At 42.6% G+C, this 19,228-nt stretch overlaps 1 protein-coding gene across 4 annotated transcripts; it reads left to right on the top strand.

The window, feature by feature from the left end:
• The first annotated feature begins 857 nt into the window (after positions 1 to 857).
• LOC135106601 (maternal effect protein staufen-like) lies at positions 858 to 18,690 on the top strand. 4 transcript variants are annotated; one of them, XM_064015870.1, is made up of 18 exons: positions 858 to 1,038; positions 3,558 to 3,667; positions 3,924 to 4,690; positions 4,903 to 5,091; positions 5,637 to 5,933; positions 6,429 to 6,633; positions 6,781 to 6,920; positions 7,417 to 7,642; positions 8,160 to 8,350; positions 8,498 to 8,638; positions 9,656 to 9,802; positions 10,010 to 10,183; positions 10,723 to 10,903; positions 11,241 to 11,386; positions 11,847 to 12,215; positions 12,607 to 12,705; positions 12,958 to 13,056; positions 13,192 to 18,690. In XM_064015870.1, the coding sequence occupies exons 2-18, from the start codon at positions 3,559 to 3,561 to the stop codon at positions 13,261 to 13,263; spliced, it is 3,552 nt and encodes a 1,183-aa protein (XP_063871940.1). In that variant the 5' UTR covers positions 858 to 1,038; position 3,558; the 3' UTR covers positions 13,264 to 18,690. The 4 variants fall into 4 exon arrangements, with proteins under 4 accessions (XP_063871940.1, XP_063871941.1, XP_063871939.1 ...); XM_064015871.1 differs by lacking the exon at positions 858 to 1,038 and adding an exon at positions 1,129 to 1,317 and having other exon boundaries at positions 8,498 to 8,626; XM_064015869.1 differs by lacking the exon at positions 858 to 1,038 and adding an exon at positions 1,130 to 1,317.
• Positions 18,691 to 19,228: the final 538 nt, after the last annotated feature.

The raw sequence follows: 19,228 nt of genomic DNA, 5'->3' as shown, positions 1-19,228 counted from the left end.
GGAGATTTTAGTACAACTGAAAGAGACCCGCTATGAAGAACGACTAATGAAACTGGGCATACCCGAAGAGAAACATAAATCAAAGTGCAACAAAAACACGAACCCAAGACACTTCAACACGCTCTGAGCAATCAACCAATGGAACACATCACCAGAAAGTACTGCGAGTGATACATGGACATTTAAAAGCAGATAAGACAGGACAAGAAACCGGGCAATGGAATGCATGTAGACTAATGGTTAATTCCGTGTATATTACTGTTAAGTCTTATTGGTATGATCTGTATTCAGAAACGCTTTCTCTCTCACCACGACTATTTTCAAAGGCCACAGAGATGATGAGCCTGATTCTTAAGAGTGTTTCTCCTGATAATTATGTAGAAATCTTGTTAATCTGTCGCTAGATCCATAAAAATGTGTAACTTTAACAGAGGTCTTTAAATGTAGTGGAGGTGCGGCGCGAAAGTGTTTCAAAATACGGTCTGAGTCCCTCCCATCCCTGCCCGCTCAGAAGCCTCAAGTCTGCCATCAAAGTTGACAAGCCACCAGTTTTCTGTCATCACCCGGTCAACGCTGTGTTTATACATTTCTCAATAACTGAATACTCTTAATAAGCCCTTTTCCCTATATAACTATTGAGTTTACTGCTGTATAATATGAAATCAATCTGATCAGAAGTCTGATCTGAAAACTTTTTTTTCGATGGATGCTACGAATTTTACTTAAGCCTGGAAATCCACATGACTTCATCCCTAGACCCCAGTTAGAACCTCAGGTGTTATACAAGGTACTTGAATGTATAGTGCCTAATAATGTGCAGTAATTCACGGGCAGAGCCGTGATGCAAGGGAAGGCGGCGGGGCGGGGCAGCCCCGCACCCAGGCAGCATGGCCGCACACTAGCTTGTAGGATTCCCGTCTCTGTTTGCTATACGTTTCTCCACTAATTATTATTCCCTCACGCCTCTGATTTCACTTCAACCTTAAGTACTCCTATATTCCTGTGGGTTGACGTGAAGTGAGAGGCTACAAGTGTAAGGTGAGTGTGTGGGAGAGGGGGACAAGAGGCGGTGTGTGTGTGTGTGTATGTATGTATGTGTGTGTGTGTGTGTCGTCTGCACTCGCCGCTGTGGCCTTCCCTTGCCATTCCTTTCCTTCAGGATGCTCTGTCCCTCCCACCCCTCACCCTAGGCATGTGTGTGCTGCGTGTCTGGTGTTGCTGGGAGAGGCTGAGGCGTGGTGTTGCTGCTTTGCTAGCTTGGTGATGCTGGTGATGTGATGCTGCTGTCCTCACACTGCCCTAACTCATGACATTAGTGTAGGTTGAGTCTCGTATCGACAGACCTTGTTGAATTAAAGCTTTGGTGTATAGCTGTTAGCATGATGATTATTATATGAGGATATCTGGTCTGGTTTGGTAAAGAAAAAAAATTACGTATTTAGAAGTCAAGGCCGAGCAGTATTATCTGATATTAACACTTAAAACTGTGTCATTCTATATCTGAAGATGTCAACCGAACCGATACTCTCAATCCTTAAAGGAAAATGTTCGGTCTGGAAATAACCTTAGCTGAATGATACTTAACTTGAATTCTGCTGAACAAGTCTGCCTCCTAACCAGAACTGAAAACAAGACAGTAGATTCGCTTTTAAAACCATCTCTTTCCTTATCTGAAGATGTCAGCTTAACACACACTCTGTCCTTGAAGAAAACAATGGCCTTTGGAAATGCCCATATCTGACTCATTACTATCCAAAGCCTTGGTGAACAACCTGATCTTAAGACAACTAAATAGACACTTATTTTCTTAAATTACTTGATTTATTTAGTACCTTCAGTCCATAAAGAAAAAAAAAATGTCTGGAAATAACCTGAGCAGACTCATAACCACCCTAAAAAGAATGAATCTTGGTAGAACAGCAGTCCACTGCTACTGAGGTAGTATTCTATTATTCCAGCAGGGCCTCAGTAGAAAGGAAGGGAAAGTTCTCGCAGAGATAATCCAGGACCAGCTGTCAGCCAGGAAGACCGGCAGGTTCTCGTCCACCCCACCAATGACAATCATGGTGTGCATCAGCCTCTTCAGCTAGGTGCAGTGGCCCATCACGCCACACAGTTCCCTTTCCAATGATCCAAGTCTGTCACTGCCACCACAGTGCCCTTCTGCAGGAATGTACACTCCATGCCTGGGTCCATTGTCAGGCTACAGGGCTTCCCATCCACCTGACCATGCACCGTGACAGAATGGGCACCTGTGGTGCAGCACCTTAGGTAGAGTGGGGTCACACAGAAACTAGCTGGTACTGGGCCCCATTTTCCTGCCAGTTCAAGTTTCCCTCACTTTGTGCTGCAACAGTAGGAGAGACAGAGGGACAAGAGCTTGTATGGTGCCCCTTCCCACAGTTCCAGTAACAAGGACGATACTGGAACTGTCTGTCCACTAGGGCAGTATTTCCACCTGTCCCAGGTATCCACACGGGAAGCAGTTTCTACAGAACACCCTTGTTGGCGGGGAGTGAAGCCTTGCAGTAGGAGGAGACCTTACATGCCCTTTCCCAGCCCTGATCAGCTCCAGCAAGTTAAGAGGTGTGAATCCCCTGCGTACTGCTTCGCAGTATAGATTCCAGCTCAAGGCCTCAAGTTAGAGCCCCCTGCAGCATTTTTATATGAGCTGCTGGATGCAGATGTGGACCTGTGCGCTGTCTAGTTTCACAGCTTCTAACTATGCTCTGCACACCAGCATTTATAAATCCTGTGCAGGCCCCCTAGTCCTGGCCCTGAACTTCACATGGTACACTTCTGTTTAGTGCTGGTGCCCATACCTCCTCTTCATGGGCCTTGCTACCTCACTGGACAGATTTATAGATAAGGATGATAGATAGAAATAGGTAGGTATGTTTCATTTATGGACTGCCATGTGTAGCCTGATGGCTTCTCACAGCTTCCCATACTTTTTTTATGTTTTCATGTTGAGTGATGGGGGATGCTGATGTGGCCAGGAGAACTTGTGAAAACACTGTAATATTACCCACATGCCACACCAAGTAAAGGGCAAAGGCTAAGGAAACTTCCCCATTAGTCACCTAGTTTCTATCTCCAGTGTCTTACTGACTGCATGAGGTATTCACTGTTACCAAACTTGTTACAAAGCAACCCAAGGCCTTTGCTGTAAGGATTGTCAAGCAGCGAGTTCCTTTTCTCAGACACTAAAAGTTTCTTTTTTGTCAGGTTATGTCATGAATGAAAGTAATGATTTTTGAATCTGATGATCTTTCTAAGATGCATGTTTTTTTTTTTTTTTTTTTTTGGGGGGGGAGGAACGAATAGTGTGTTTCTGAAACAGTGCAGAGATGCTTGGGTTTTTGTCAATTTTAACATTTTTTTTCTAGAATATTCCCTGCTGAAATGTTTAGCATGCATCCAATATATTATTATGCTATATAGATTGATCTTTAATTTATGGAGTTTTTAATTCACTCTTACTACTATCAGTTTCTGTGCTGAGGTACATTTCCCTTATGAAACTTTCTGGATTGTCAAGTGGATTATTTTTGCAGGATGGCGCAGGTCCCAATGCGCATGGCTCAGCCTAGCCTGGTGCCGCCCCATCAGCAGCGACCCCCCATGATGGTCTCCATGACACAGCCACCGCCTGTATCCATGCAGGGTAGGACATGCCCGCCTGCCCAGTCTCTGTGTTGGCCTTTGTTTTTTTGTTTGGTGTACATTCTATGACAAAGATCTCCATGTGAGGAATTAGTGATAGTTGCTGTTCAGTTTGATTCCTTAATTGATTTGTGGCATCATTTCAGCAAGTGGTGTTTCTTCCTTCAAATTATCTTTTTATTTTTGTCTCTCTCTCAAGCCTGAATTTATGTGCGTGTTAGCTGTTGTGGTGGAGTGGTAAGCATTGTGCGTTGCAGGTCTGGTGAGCATGGCGCCCATGATGGCTCCCACTGGTGGGATGGCTGTCATGACTCAGGCCATGAGTCACCCAGAGTCAGGTGTTGGTCCTGACCACCACACCCTCAGCACGCAATACCACCACCACCACCCACACCACCACCATGGCCCCCCAGGTCCCCACCACCCTGGTCCTCCACCACACCATCCCAGTGGTCCCCCTCAGCCGCCCCCAACAGGGCCTCCCCCACACACGGGTCCCCCACACTCCCAGTATCACCCAGCACATCACCCAGCACAAACCCCCCACCATGGTCCACACCCATCCCACGGCCCACACCATGGCCCCCACCACTCTGCCCCGCACTCCAACCCCCACACTGGCCCTCACAGTGCACCCCACACAGGCCCCCATTCCGGCCCTCACTCTGGCCCTCACTCAGGGCCACACTCGGGCCCTCACTCTGGTCCTCACACTGGCCCACACTCCGGCCCTCACTCTGGCCCCCACTCTGGCCCACACTCAGGGCCACATGGGGGGCCACCCACTGGACCCCATGGAGGCCCTCATGGAGGCCCTCACAGCCATGGCGGCCCTCACTCGGGGCCACACATGGGACTCCACAGTGGTAGCAGCAGTAGTGGGCCGCACGGTGGTCCCCACGGTGGGCCGCATGGGGGTCACCACGGAGGGCCGGCCCATCTCCAGGCCACGGCTGGCGTGACGGGGCCTCCCCATATGACCCACCCCCCACACTCTGTCATGCATCACTCCGCCCCACACCAGGTGAGTCCACTCCTGCCTTCCTTCCTCACCTTAACTCTGTCCCAACCACTCAACTGAATAATGTACACCTGCTATCCATTGCTGTAAGAAATCCATATTATATGGGTCTCAAAAATAATTACAAATAATTGAAGCCTTAACATCTATCCCTATGAAAGAATCAAGAATGTCATGGAGCTTATTGTTCATATTTCTGTATTTTCTGCATGCAGATAGGTGGGATGGGCAGCAGTGGGCCAGGAGGGATGGGCACCTCACCTAGCAGTAGTCACCAGCAACAGCAACAACCACAACAACCTCAGCATCAGCAACAGCATCAACATCAGCATCAACATCAGCATCAGCATCAGCAGCCAGCACAACAGCAGCAGCAGCAGCAGCCTCCCCCACACCATGCACAGGTGAGTCGTCTTCTGCCCTGAAAGACATACAGGTGGATAAAGATCTGTGTGTGAGGAACAAAAGAGAAATAAGATGACACAGAAGGAAATTAAAAGAGACTACTTGCAAAAGAGACAGAGAAGTCTAGTATACCTCATAGAAGTAAATTATCTCCCCCGCCTCTCTCTCTCTCTCTCTCTCTCTCTCTCTCTCTCTCTCTCTCTCTCTCTCTCTCTCTCTCTCTCTCTCTCTCTCTCTCTCTCTCTCTCTCTCTCTCTCTCTCTCTCTCTCTCTCTCTCTCTCTCTCTCTCTCTCTCTCTCTCTCTCTCTCTCTCTCTCTCTCTCTCTCTCTCTCTCTCTCTCTCTCTCTCTCTCTCTCTCTCTCTCTCTCTCTCTCTCTCTCTCTCTCATCTCCAGAGAAACAAGATGACACAAGGAAATGAAAAGCGAACAATTGCAGAAGAGACATCAAGAAGTTTACCTCTCTTCATAGAAGCAAATTATATCTTTTGCCCACAGTTTGAGCAGACAATGTTTTTAGATCTATGTTTTTTCATCTTCCTAGGTCCATCAACAGCCAATGACACAAACAATGCAGCATCCTCAGCAACAAACACAGCCTCCCCTACAACCACCACAGCCACCTCAGCAGCAGCAGCAGCCAGCACAGCCCCAGCAGGACATGGTTGGTGGCAACAGTGTGGTGGGTCTCAGTCCATCAGCCAATGGGGTCAGTGTAAGCAGTGCCTCCTCCGCCAATTCCCCGCTTACCGGTGTGGGGCCGATGGGCACAGACCCTTCAGCCTCCAGCAAAGAAAAGACTCCCATGTGTCTCATTAATGAATTGGCCAGGTACAATAAGGTGTGTAGAAGTACTCAGAGTGTTATGCACTTTACTGGTGTTAGTAATTGTTGTATGAGATTCATGTAGGAAGTTCCTGTGTTAGCTGATTTTGGGTAATTTATGTCATGCTCTTAAGAGATCTGCTAAAACTGCAGTGTTATGTTTATTTATTTTGTTCATCTCTTGAATTTCACAATTTAGAGGCCACCTGTATCATGCATATATGTCTTTTAAGAGAAATGCATAGAAATAGAATTTAAATGTCCAGAAATTAAGATAAAAATTGATAAACAGGTTGGGAAAGTACTGTAAAGAAAGATGACAGGTAAAGACTTGACCACATCATTAAGGAACACCAGAACTGGGAAAGATAGAGACTCTTCTACTGTAGACACCATCTCAAGGGAAGTCTCTGGAGAGGTACAAGGTTTTGGAGATATAGATAGTTAGTTAGATGGAAAGTAATCGTTATTGCCATTGCTAGAGTGAATACTAATTATTGATGTTTGGTAGATCCAACACCAGTATTGTTTAACGGATGAGAAGGGTCCTGCTCACAAGAAAACCTTCACCGTAACACTGCGTCTTGGTGAGAGTGAAGACTACACCGCATCCGGCCCCAGCATCAAGAAAGCCCAGCACTCTGCTGCAGCCATTGCCTTGGAGAAGACACAGTTCAAACACCCTCCACCCAAGACACAGAGGCAAAATAAACAAAGTAAGTGTCACATGCCATGTAGAGCAGTCTACTGTACTAAATCCTGGGAGAAAGTGAGGAAAAACAGCTTTGCTGTCAGAGATTCACACAGTAATGAGAAAATAACAAACATGTGTCAGCTATCTGTATCATTTTGTTCTTATACAGCTAAATTGACACCCACCGTGGAGCTGAATGCCTTGGCCATGAAGCGAGGGGAGGCTGCCATCTACACCTTCATGGAGACACCACGACCTCCCAACCCATACTTCAACATGCCTCCAAACATCAGGGCCATGTACAATCAGGTGAGTCTCCTTTGTTATTCATACGCAAGGGGCTATTTCTCAAACGTGATGGATGACACGTGAGAAAAGTGGAGTGTAGAAATTCCTTTATGCATGATGATATGTTTAGTAGCAGCTTCTTAACTAGCGAGGTGGAACTTGGATATTTTGCTGCTGTGTGAGGCAAAATAGGTTGTGTAGGAAGGAACTGGTAACAAGTGTACTTTCCTGGGTTAGGATAGGTCTTCGCAATCCTAGTGAGGTGCTTTTTGTTAGTACTTTGCATTCCATGTTCATGTTGACCGCATCTGACTTTCCTGGTTATTCTTTTAAAGTTTAAGGCTTCTGCTTATAACTTTTAGTTACTTATTAATTCTGTGCCCCATAGGGAACATATTACTTAGTGTGCCTAGATGGTTAAAGCATTTTATAGTTTGATTTTTTTAGTTTACAACACTTCATGACTCTACATTTATTTTTCTATCTATCTTTTTATTTATTTATTTATTTATAACAGAAATATTACGGTCGACCTCCACTCTACCCCATCTTCTTTGTGACACTGCGGGTGGGATCACGGGAATTCATTGGAGAGGGGACAACAGCACAGCAGGCCAAACACAACGCTGCCTCCAAGGCCCTCAAGCTGATGAAGACACTGCCCATGCCAGAGAATGCTGCCACCTGCACCCAGGGAGGTGAGGGCCAACCCACTGCCAATCTCACTGAATTTTTAATACCATGTGAGCTCACTGATGCAATGCCACTTTATTTTGTTATGAGTCAGACCTCTTAGTTCTCAGCATGCAATATTTAGCCTGGCATATAGTGGAAGAGAAATATTAGTGCTTAAGGTAAGAAATAAAAAGTATTATATTTTCATTAATTGATATTCTTAATTTTTTGTCATTATTATTATACAACATGGAATTAGTTTTTAAATGCAGGTGCTCTCACACTCTCATCTGGCCACAAATGATTCATTCTGTCTTTACTTACAACCTCTTCATCTTACACACTACTGATTCATTTATCTTGTGTTTTATCCTACTGTTTAAACACATGCTGATACCAATACTCCAGTATTTTCAAGTGGCCTGTACTTCGTTTATACCAATACCACATAATCATATACTTAGATTTTAGCTGAGCGATTATCAGCACCTGCAAAACTTCTTAGTTATTGATATTATTCAGTAATGCATGTGTAGAAAGGAAGGTTTTTCTCTACAATGTAACACTTTACTGTCATCATTGCAGATCTCTCTGACCTGGATCCCAATGCAGACCTGAAGTCCCCCATCTCTCTGGTTCATGAGATAGCACTGAAGCGAAACTTGATGGTCACATTTGAAGTAGTGAGAGAGTCTGGACCGCCCCATGTCCGCACTTTTGTCACAGTGTGCATGGTTGGGGAATACCGCACTGAGGGAGAAGGGACTGGCAAGAAGGTTTGGCTACATTTAATTTTCATTCTAGAAGACATTCATTTGTAAGAAACATTGTTTAGCTTCAAATTAATTCAAAAGGTACTGCAGTATAATTTCTAAACATATTTTATTTTGTGTTGGCTCCACTGATGGTTTGTCATTTCTCAGGTGAGCAAGAAGAGAGCAGCAGAGTTAATGCTGGAGGAACTACGCAAGCTTCCCGCTCTGCCGCCGACCACAATGGTCCGCATCAAGCGTAAACCCACAACGAAGAAGAAGAGCCGAAACCTCATCAAGGTGGGTCAAGAGGCAAGTATACCACCGCGCCCTTTTTTCTCGTTTGGTACTTTTATTCCCCACTTTAAAGTTCACATCATGCATTTATTTCCTTATGTCTGAAAAATAAGGAACTAATAGCAGTGTTACTAAGAAGTCATAACTTCCCTTTATTTTAGTTCCAGTTTACATGAAGCACAACAGTAATTAGTGCTAACAATAGACTCCCAGCTTGCTTGCATGTGTGGTGGTAATGGCATGCTGAATATGTCTGAATTGAGACCCCTTGTTGAGTAGTATTCTGTTAATGTAAGATCCTCTTAAGTCACTTTCTCCACCATTTCTTTTCTTATCACTTGCTTGAGAATACTGGATCCCCAAGAGCTAATGAACTTGAATTGTACACTGTCCTTATGAAAAGAAATTTATGGAAATTTTTTATCCATTTTTAATTAACAATTTGTGAAAAAAGTATCTAAATTCGTGTTATAAGGTGTTCACTGCATAAAGCATCTGGCTTTGCATGTATTTCAGCTCTTCAAAACCATCTCATCAAATTTTTACTTGTTTATGGCTCATATACAGTTCTGAAGCAAGGAATCATTTCATATACCTTGTAGAGACCTGTTTGGGTTACTGATTGACTACATATAAGGGTTTCCCTTAGCTTAAAGATTGACTCACCAACAGGTAGGTGTGTGTGTGTGTGCCTTTGATTGAGGATTTATCTCAAGAGTAACAGGTCACTGAGGCTTAAATGATGAATATTGCAGTTTTGGTAGAAAATTTCCTAGCCTGCAAATTTAGTTTTACTTGTGACAGATTTATAGGAGATTCATTAAAGATAGCAAGGAATTAAGAAGCACACAAGATTGAGAACATTGAGCTCATGCAGGTTGTGTGGCTTTGACAGCATGACAGTCTGTATTTTTACCGATTTTGTTTGATAAATCCATTTACACTTGCCTCTACTATTTAAGAATTTTTACATTAGAGAATTTTTGAAGCATATATTTATGACTAAAAATTTTCTTTCTGAACGTCGAGCAGGAACAGAAGGCAGCCCCAGAATACGGCCAGGGCATCAACCCCATCTCACGCCTTATCCAGATCCAGCAGGCCAAGAAGGAGAAGGAGCCGGTATACACTCTTCTGGCAGAGCGTGGGGTGCCGCGCCGCAGGGAGTTCATCATGCAGGTGAGGCGAACCACCAGCAAGACTTCCCTTGTTTGAACTGTAATCCCTTGCACCTTAACAGAAAGATGACCGATATTTACTGCTTTTTGTAACTCTCACATCTGTTGTTTTACCAGTTCTGCAACATTACCTTGGGATGCAAAGTGGTATGATGGAGAGTTTTCTTTTTCATGCATACAACATCTAAAAATATTTTATGTGCTGCAGGTCACTGTAGGGACCCAGAATGCCCAAGGAAGTGGGCCAAACAAAAAACTTGCTAAGAGAGCAGCTGCTGAGAACATGTTGCAGCTGTTGGGTTACTCTCGTCCCCAGCCTCAGCCAGGGAAGTCTGCAATCAAGACTGATGGTGCTAACTCAGATCCTGACAAAACCAGAAAGGTAAGACTGGTGAAATTCTTGTTTTGGTCTCTGCTTTATATAATCAAACACATCACAGTTGTGACATCTGTGTGAGCTTATGAAAGGTTTAAGTAAATTTTATTTATATGAAAGTTGTTATGTTTACTTATCATTTGGCAATAAACTACTCCTCCAAGCATTGTCTTATTTTTATGATTCAGCATGGAGACTACACCCTGAAGGTAACACAGGACATGATGCACTGATGATCATGTCAGTAGCTAAGAGGAATCAGCTAGTAATCACAATAAGCTGCTTGTTCTGTGTATAGAGTGTAACATTCATAAGGGAATGTGGAAATTCTTTTATCACAGTGGAGGGATTAATTAATTGATCTATTTGAATATTTAAAAACCAATGGTATCAGTACAGACATATATTTCTTTCTCCAGCCGTGCTAAAAGTGAGAAATTTTTTCACCTTTACCAATGCTCTTGTTTGACTTTACAAAGTTCACCATTAGTATTTTCACAGTACTTTGCTCTTGTCATTACTAAGAGAAACATTGTGAATTGCAGGTGACTTTCTTGGAAGATGGAGGAGACCAGCGAGGGTCCGAGGCAGCTGTTGTGGGCAGCGTGAACACCTTGGGTCAGATGGGAGGGCCTGCTGTTGGAGGAGGTAGGCAGTTAGTGCCAGGACTCATCATGATGCCAGATGGCTCAGCTCTCCATGGCTTCCAGCAGGTCCAACCTCAAGGTAAGCACCTGCTCCCATGTAATGTATCTTATGTGGGTAGTAAGAGTGTGATGACAGGTCAGACTCTTCCCTGTTCCTGGATTAGGTCAGGATGTAGATATTGTTGTCATTACAAATCCTTTATCATATGCAGACAATAATAGTTCATTGACATGGGAATCCCTTCTCTGTGCTGTTATTACAAATCCTCTCATATGAAAAGTTTCTGAATTGGATTGCCTTCTCACTTGTCAGTCAGAATCAGATATATTTTCCTGGAGTTAACAAAAAAAGAAACAAACTGTATAAGAGAAGGAATAGGTATGTATTGACGTGTTGGTTGTTTTGGTTGGTGCAGGCATGGGGGTGGTGAGTGTTGGTCCAATGGTCAACATGCAGGCCACTGCAACTATAGCCAAGGAGTTACTGAAGTCTGGAAACTCCCCTACAGCAGAGGCAATGGTGAAACAGAGTCTTCCGCCAGCGCCTCAGGGCTCCCTCCAGGTAAGCCTCCTACATTATAGTCTGTGACTTGCACATAATCCTTAGTTTTTTCCAACAATGAAGATGCCAGTGGCTAAGATTACAACATATGGTCTGCATTTTTTATTTATTCATATATATTTTTCCACTTTAGAAATTTGTATCCATACTCATTCAGTAGTATTTTGCAAGAAATTCAATACATATTTGCCTCAATGAGTAAGCATTTGAATGAAATAGCTTTTAGGAAATGAAATCCTCTTCTTACATGTTGCCATGACAAAATAGAGTTGGGGATTCAGGCCAAAGAGATGCATGACTTGAGAGGTGTTTGTGTTGTGAATGGCATGTGAATGAACGTTTTAGTTTTAAATGATAGTGATGTCAGGGAAGTGTGATGTTCTCTTAATGGCAATATAGACAGTGTTTATTAAATATTGTAAAAGCTTCATTGTGTGTGATACACATAATATGCCACCAGGGGCCTCCACCATCCAGCCAGCAGACCCTTCCACCTCCACCCCAGCAACCATCATCCATGACCGGGCCACCACAGCAACAGCAACAACAACAGCAGCAACAGCAGCAGCAGCAACCTCAGCCACCCACTCAGCAGCCCCCACAGCAGCCCCCGCCACCCCCGCCACAAATTCAACAGCCACAGCAACCTCCACCTCAACCACAAATTCCCCAGCAGCAGCAGCAGCAACAGCAACCACAACCACAGCAGCAGCAGCAACAACAGCCACCACAACAGCAGCAGCCACATGTACCAACCCAGCAACAACAGCAGCAGCAGCAACAACAGCAACAACAGCAGCAACAACAGCACCAAGCTATGGTTAATCAGGTGAGTTATACTGGCACATACATATCTTTCCTGTGTAACCAGTAAATCATGTGTCTTGGTCATGTTCAGTTAGGGAAAAACTCGTCTGACAGACACCTCTAGCCACCCATTCTTTCAGGGTGAAATGTTAAGTGATACAAAGCACCATTTACTAGTGATTCATGTTATGCTACTCCTTTGCCCTGTTGAGAGTGATTATTGACATGAAGGGCTCATAGGAACTCCTGACCGATTGCTATCGACTCCACTTGTTAGAAGCATCCATTTGCCAGCACAAAAGACTCATTTGTTATCCTGAACCATATGTGTGCCAGCTGCTGCCAAATGATCTCATGTAATGCTGCTTAAGTGTGTGTTGTTTAAGTGATGTTCACTTGTAATTGGTTTTCAGAATCCTGTATCCACCACGCAGGCAGTGCGACCCAAGGACCAGCTGATGTACCTGGCCCAGATCCTGGGGCTGCAAGTTCAGTTTACTGATTTTCCCAAGGTAAGGAAGTTCTTGATAATTATATGATCTAAATTTATATACTAGAGTCTCTACATCTCCTGGCTTCACCTGTTCTCTTATTAGTAAATATATAAAGCATGTAAGCCCTCCAAGTTCCTAATTAATACAGAACATGGGTTAATCTTTAAATTTTTACCCAAAAAGATGTGCCCATGAGATAGAGACAGCCAAGACAAGGAGTCTTCAGACTTAAATTCTCAAAGCAGCCTTGCATTCATTTTTTGTCCGCAGGGAAATAAGAGTGAGTACCTGAGCCTGGTGTCTCTCTCCACCAACCCTCCCCATGTCTCTCACGGTGCTGGGCCCACCATTGATGACTCCCATGATCAGGTGAATATATCTTTTTTTGCCTTATGCAAATGTCAATATTTCATTTGACTGAACATATAATTGTAAGATACTGAAGATGATGATCTGAATACTTAAACTACACAAATAGTCAGCATTTCATCTTGTGTGTTTCAGGCCTGCCTCACTGCCCTACGAGCCCTGGCACAGATGGGCCTGGATACTGTAACAGCAACCAAGCAGGAATGAGGTGGTGGTGACTATTTGGACAGGAGAACCACACCAACCTGTACTGCTTTATTATTATTATTGCTCTGCACAACCCTCCATCTCATTAAAAAAATTCAAATGACAAATTTGCACAAATGAAGATTGTAATAATTATTCTTGAAGCTGCACAAAGGATATACACAAGTTATTGTCAAAATATCAAGAGTTCTTAAGACCCTCTTCATTTGCTTTGCAGTTTTTTTTATTAATTTTCACTCATGTTATTTCATTAGCTTACTTCAAGGTTGAGTTCAGCTCTCAATACTGTAAACTCAACCTTAAAGACCTTTCAATTGGTGTGGTTTTCCTAGTCCTCTACAATACACTTGCAGGTATGGCATGGTGGGTGCATATTAACACATCCCGATGTGTTTATGCGGCTTGATCAGTATTCTGAGCCTTCTTCCTTCCCTGAAAAGTAATCACAACTGCCGATCTTGCCGTATATTCTTCCTGTCTTCCTGTTTTACCTTCTGAATAGATCTCTTCTTGTTTTCTACTTCCTCTCATATCTCGTGAGAACTGACTTTTCTTATGGATGAAATATAAGAGCAACGTATTTTATAATTTGAGTGAAACGGTATGGCAAACAGGATGTAGAGTGATATTGAGCTTTAGATGTTCATGAACTAAAGCTCATTTTCCCCCAATAAGCCAAGGGATCCAACACAAGATGTGTGGTGGCTCTCCTACAGGCTTTAGTGTGCTGGTGCTGGCTATCTGGTCTCATGTTGGAGAGGAGTGCTGGAGGGAGGGAGGGAGGAGACTACCTGGCCCACCCCTTCCTCACACACTCCCGTAGTCTTAGCTTGGTAGTGTACAAGACCCGCCTTCCACACTTGCCCAATATTTAGTCACACACTGAGTTGCACACAATAGATGCTGATGCTCCTAGGTGCTATATAATGCCCTGAAAGAAGTAGAGGGATAGATTCATTATTTATGTAATAATTGATATTTATTTAGTCCTAAGTATAAGCCCATTACAATAATCTGTAGTGTTTTCAGTATATTAATATTTATCCTGTCACAACTAGGTTATTTAGTGGCTTAAAAGGTTTACATAATTCCATTGGTGCCAAGTCACTTGGAATCTGCTTCATGGATTAAACCGGTAAGAACTATTGACACGTGGTGCTAAATTTGAGTATGTGTTTACCATTAAGATCATAAATCCCTCTGGAGCATCTGTATGTTTTATCTCACACTAGCGATGGGTGGCTAAATATATGGGTCAGTGGAGGTCACAGTGGGCAGCTTGTAGCCACTCCTGCTGGTCCCCAAGGGTTCTTTCTTATGGTCTACACAAGGGCTGGAGCTGGATGCCCTTTTATTGACCCATGTGTGGGGCATGTGTACCCTTGGCCACTGGGCTGGAGCTGTGGCTCTCCCATACTGTACAGCAGCTGAGTGGGTCCTGTGCTCCATCACTAGTACTTGTGACCATCTCACACCCTTCTTTTGTATCTGTTTAATTTATTGTATACCTATACTTTAGTTTGATGATCTATGTAATTTTGTCTCCCATATATTTCATTTCCAGTGAAACTGGGAAAGATGATACAGAAATGAATGGATTTACTCATGAATAGTTATAGCAAGGTGTGGCTGAGCATGGAACTTAATGGAGCACAGTTGACCACACACAAGTTGTACAGTGTTGCAAGTGTTGGCTGAGGCAGGTGACTAAAGGCAGGGGAACTATAGTTGCCACAGGCTAAGCTGCTCCAGGAGCCACACCCCTTGCTTCCTGCTCCCTCTTGGTGGGGCAGCTCACTGAGGCACTCACAATGTTCTAGTCACTTAACACTATTTTTATATGTAAATGGCTTTCTATCATCTTATTAATTAGCCTTGCCTTTAATTAATTTTCAAAAATATCAATAGGAAAACAGAATCAAAGTATTAATCCTGAAGGAAAATTGTGAAAATAAATTGATATTATATATGTAAACTTATCCCTGTGACCGTCAACACAAGCCACGTTTCCAGTGACCCGTGTCGACAGTTGTCTTGACAACTTTTATGTAAATAATGTGTGTTTGTTTATGCAGTTTTCTGAAAGATTAATACTTTGATATTTTCTTTTCCAACTGATTTTCTTTTGAATCACCAAGGCATTAGGACAAGACTAATTCATAAAGTGATTGAATATAAATATGAAAATTTGTAGCAGCGGCAGGAACACAAGTGCAGCAGCGAGCGTCCCCGCCAGCAGGGGAGGTGGCGGCGGCAGGAGTGCGGCTTGTAGAAAGGCTCAGCCCGTGGCAACTTTAGTAAATATATTAGCATTCCTTTCCTCTTAATTTTTGTAACAGACAATGTTTGTCCGAGTTTCGTACAAACCTGACCGTGTTTCTCCATTACATTTGTTCTAAGAATATTACTATAAAGCTATAAATGAGATTGTATTGTAATGGAATAGTACATTTGATGGAACTAAATATCCAAAGAAACAGTCCCCTAGAGACACTAATTATCATTTTCATTTGTAATTACATCTCAAAAGATGAAACTTTAGCTTTTAATAATCTAAGTGGGATTATTGTAAGTGCTGCCCTTCAATGTATGAAGCTATTCTTGGCTAGATTTTTGAACTATCACTTAAAACAGTTTGAGTAAAATAGTATATGTTGGTAGACCAGCCAACTTTGTTCAGAGCTCAATGGAACTCCGTATACCAGCAAGTGGTGCTTAAAAAATCTATTGCCTGAGCAGTACCACTCTAAGGTCTGTCTCCAACAGAACCAGATGAACCAGATATTTTAAAAGACTTAAGGCATGATAGTGTTACTTCACTGATTCTTGTAATGCACTCATAAGGGCAAAACCTGTGCAGCCATTTGTCTCATGCAAGAATAGGAGTCTACACTCTGGGTGTGAATTTTTGTCTGTGGCAACAAAAGGCTAAAAATGCTTGGTGAATAACACTGTCATGCTTTTGCGATTTCACATCTGTGACGCAAACATTATGAACACATGTGAAGACAACGGAAGACAGGGCCCAGCATGGTTCAAGTACAGTAACTAGCTGATGGTGTGATATAGTGAAAAGCACCAGCTTCCCCCTCTGGTATTGTAAACTCTGCCTTTGATTTTGATCTCAGGAGGAAAATGCCAGAACCAACAGTCTTGCAGTGCATCATGTGCCACTGAAGTGAAAGAATGGAAGTGTCTGAGTCAGTAATGAGGAAAACTGAATAACATGGTAATGAACTACTATATAAGCAGTGGGGGAAGCTGTTTCTGCTTGACTCCATCATATTATCAGGACAGTGGCTTGCCAAGCAAAGATACATCAATTGATGACCCTTTTGTGTTTAATGCTGCCAAGGTGCCCCGTAAGGTTCTCTATCCCGTATTTTTTTTTTACTTTGGAAAGCGAATCTTACCGAATTCAGGCAGAAAAGAGTGGTAAGCTGCAAGTTAAAGATGTTTGTGGTGCAGCTACAAGGGCTGTGCCTCCACTCATCACTCTGGAGGGAGACGCTGTAGCTGCACCACAAGCAGTGAGCAAAAATGGATAGGTGTCATTTTCCTATTTTTGATCACTGGTTGATGGGTCATTCTTTAAGAAATGTAATTTTCTTCTTTATTACAGTTAGATATTACTATTTAGTGATCGTGCATTAACATATTTTGCTTTCCTTTTGTGATCTGTGCATCATTGTTCCATTGGCACAGCACTGTCTCTGCTTGTAGATTAGGATTAGCCTGTTTAGATGCTTGAGTATTTTTGACTTTGCTGTTGTCTTCATGTCTATTCATCTAGATGATGTCAGGCCCTGTGGGTGTGGTGGTGGTAACACGCAGCGTGGGGTGGGATGTGTCTTCCATTTTGTGGAACTACTTTAATAATTAAAAATGTAATTATAAAACTAATATTACAATTGGAAATTGTAAACTTAATGCATAATCTTGTATGTAAAGGAGAGGTAAATGCTCACTATAAATCCACTGTTCATTTAATGAACATTAGGTGCACCAAAGAGGTGCACATCAGTGACTGAAGACTGCAAGCTACTAAGGTGCAGTAGTCATAATGTATGGGTCTGTTAGCACCAGGAAGGCCAGCACTTTATAATGCTTGGAGCCAGCACTGGAACACAGGCTGTGCAAAGTTTGAGTTGCCTGGCACTCACTGTGATTAGCTCCAGCTCTCCTTAACATACTATTTAAGAAGCCAGATAGATAACAGTTAAAGATCAGTTAATATTAGAGATCTGATTGCCGTTAAGTATCGTGACGTGCATCGTGTCAGAGGGCAGGTTTTATATCTTATACGTCATGCCTTGAAGTGAATTCAGCTGCAGAAGCTGAACAAAGGCTACTATACTCAGTCTCACAGACTCTGGCAAAGTCATTTTGCCACTTATGGATCAGCTGTCACTATGCAATATTCTCACCCCACTGCTTGAATACATTTCCATCTTGTTTCATCATATGCAGCAGTGACTGTATATTCAAACCCAAAACATTAATTTTGTAAGATACCAGATTATACAGATGCAAGTAATCTGGTATCTTACAAATAAATAAAGGTTTTGGTAGATGAGATCATGACTCGGTGATAGTGGTACTGCATTTGCAAATCACTAGGTGGCATGATCACTATGCTGGAGTCCATAAGCCTGAGTGTAGTAAGATGCATACTGCTGAATGTTCAGTTTGCACAATTTACCTTGTTGCTCTCTACTGTGAGAAACCCAAAAATCTGCATAGTTGTTGTGTTAATGATCTGATATATGTATATTGTGTCCTCAGAGCATATTTTGTTCACATATGTGTTCTTATATATATTAACTGATGTTAAGCAAAGGTTGTGAATTTTATGTGGCTGCATGAATGAAATGTATTATTCTTTGGGCCTGATGAAAATATTATCAAAGGAATGTTCCTTATAGCTGGCAACATTTATGCACCTACTGCAATATCTTTGTAGTTTATTTAAGAGAATATTATTCCATTTTAAGGAGCCCTAGTATTATCAAAAGAAATGGAGACATCGTCACCCCCACCTGCAATGAAATGCATCCTGAAAGTTGGTGGTGTTGCTTGTGTGGTGTCCTGGTGCCAAGCTCACCACCATTAGCACCCGCTACCACCACCACCACAACAACCCCGGCCCTCACAGCCGACCCTCACAGAGCCACACCACCTCCCAACACTCTCTTGTTAAAGAAAAGTATTGAGATAAGACCTCTGTGACGATAAAATATATTTAATTTCCTTGCATTTACAAATGTCCCTCTAGTTCTGAAAGTTGTATTCTTTATTGAATTGGTTATCACACTATTAAGAACTGTCTGAGAGGCCTTACTGTGTATGATGCAGAAGAAGAGTTATAAAGATCAATGTGGCTCTGTAAGGGTCAGACTATGATAACAATAAAAGGTTGACTGGAAATTCAGACTTTGCTGTGAACCTGATACTTTATGCTACACTGTTCTCAGCTGGGTAACACAATTTAGTACCTTTGCATATACAAATTTCTTGCACACATACATGTGTACACACATGCACACACATTTAAAAGAGAGTGCTATCCAGAGAAAATAATGATATGACCATGATACAAAATCACTTGCCTTAACTCCTAATTTTCACCATCTCCTTTGAAGCAATTCCAAGATTCCATTGGAGTAGAACATGTACAGTTCTGCCTAGATCCTCTGTTGAGTTAAAATAACATTCTTTCAATTGGAATTTCAGAATGCAGAAAAAGTCACAGAAATAAGATCAGGTAAAGAGATTTTTAGAAGCCAGACAATACCAAATAAGTGATGTACAGATGGGTACTTTATTCCTCCACTGATCAGGTTATAGTACAAAGACAAGTCAGTGCTGGAGACCCATTCATCTTTAATATCTTTCCCCTCTTCAACTGGTGATAGGAGATTTAAGAGATCCATTTTTACACCTAACGGTGTCCACTACCTCCATC

The sequence above is a fragment of the Scylla paramamosain genome, chromosome 13 (genome assembly GCF_035594125.1).
Source record: "Scylla paramamosain isolate STU-SP2022 chromosome 13, ASM3559412v1, whole genome shotgun sequence".
Classification (NCBI taxonomy): Eukaryota; Metazoa; Arthropoda; class Malacostraca; order Decapoda; family Portunidae; genus Scylla; species Scylla paramamosain.
The sequence above is the reverse complement of the archived record's forward strand: the minus strand, read 5'-3'. Positions and strand labels throughout refer to the sequence as shown.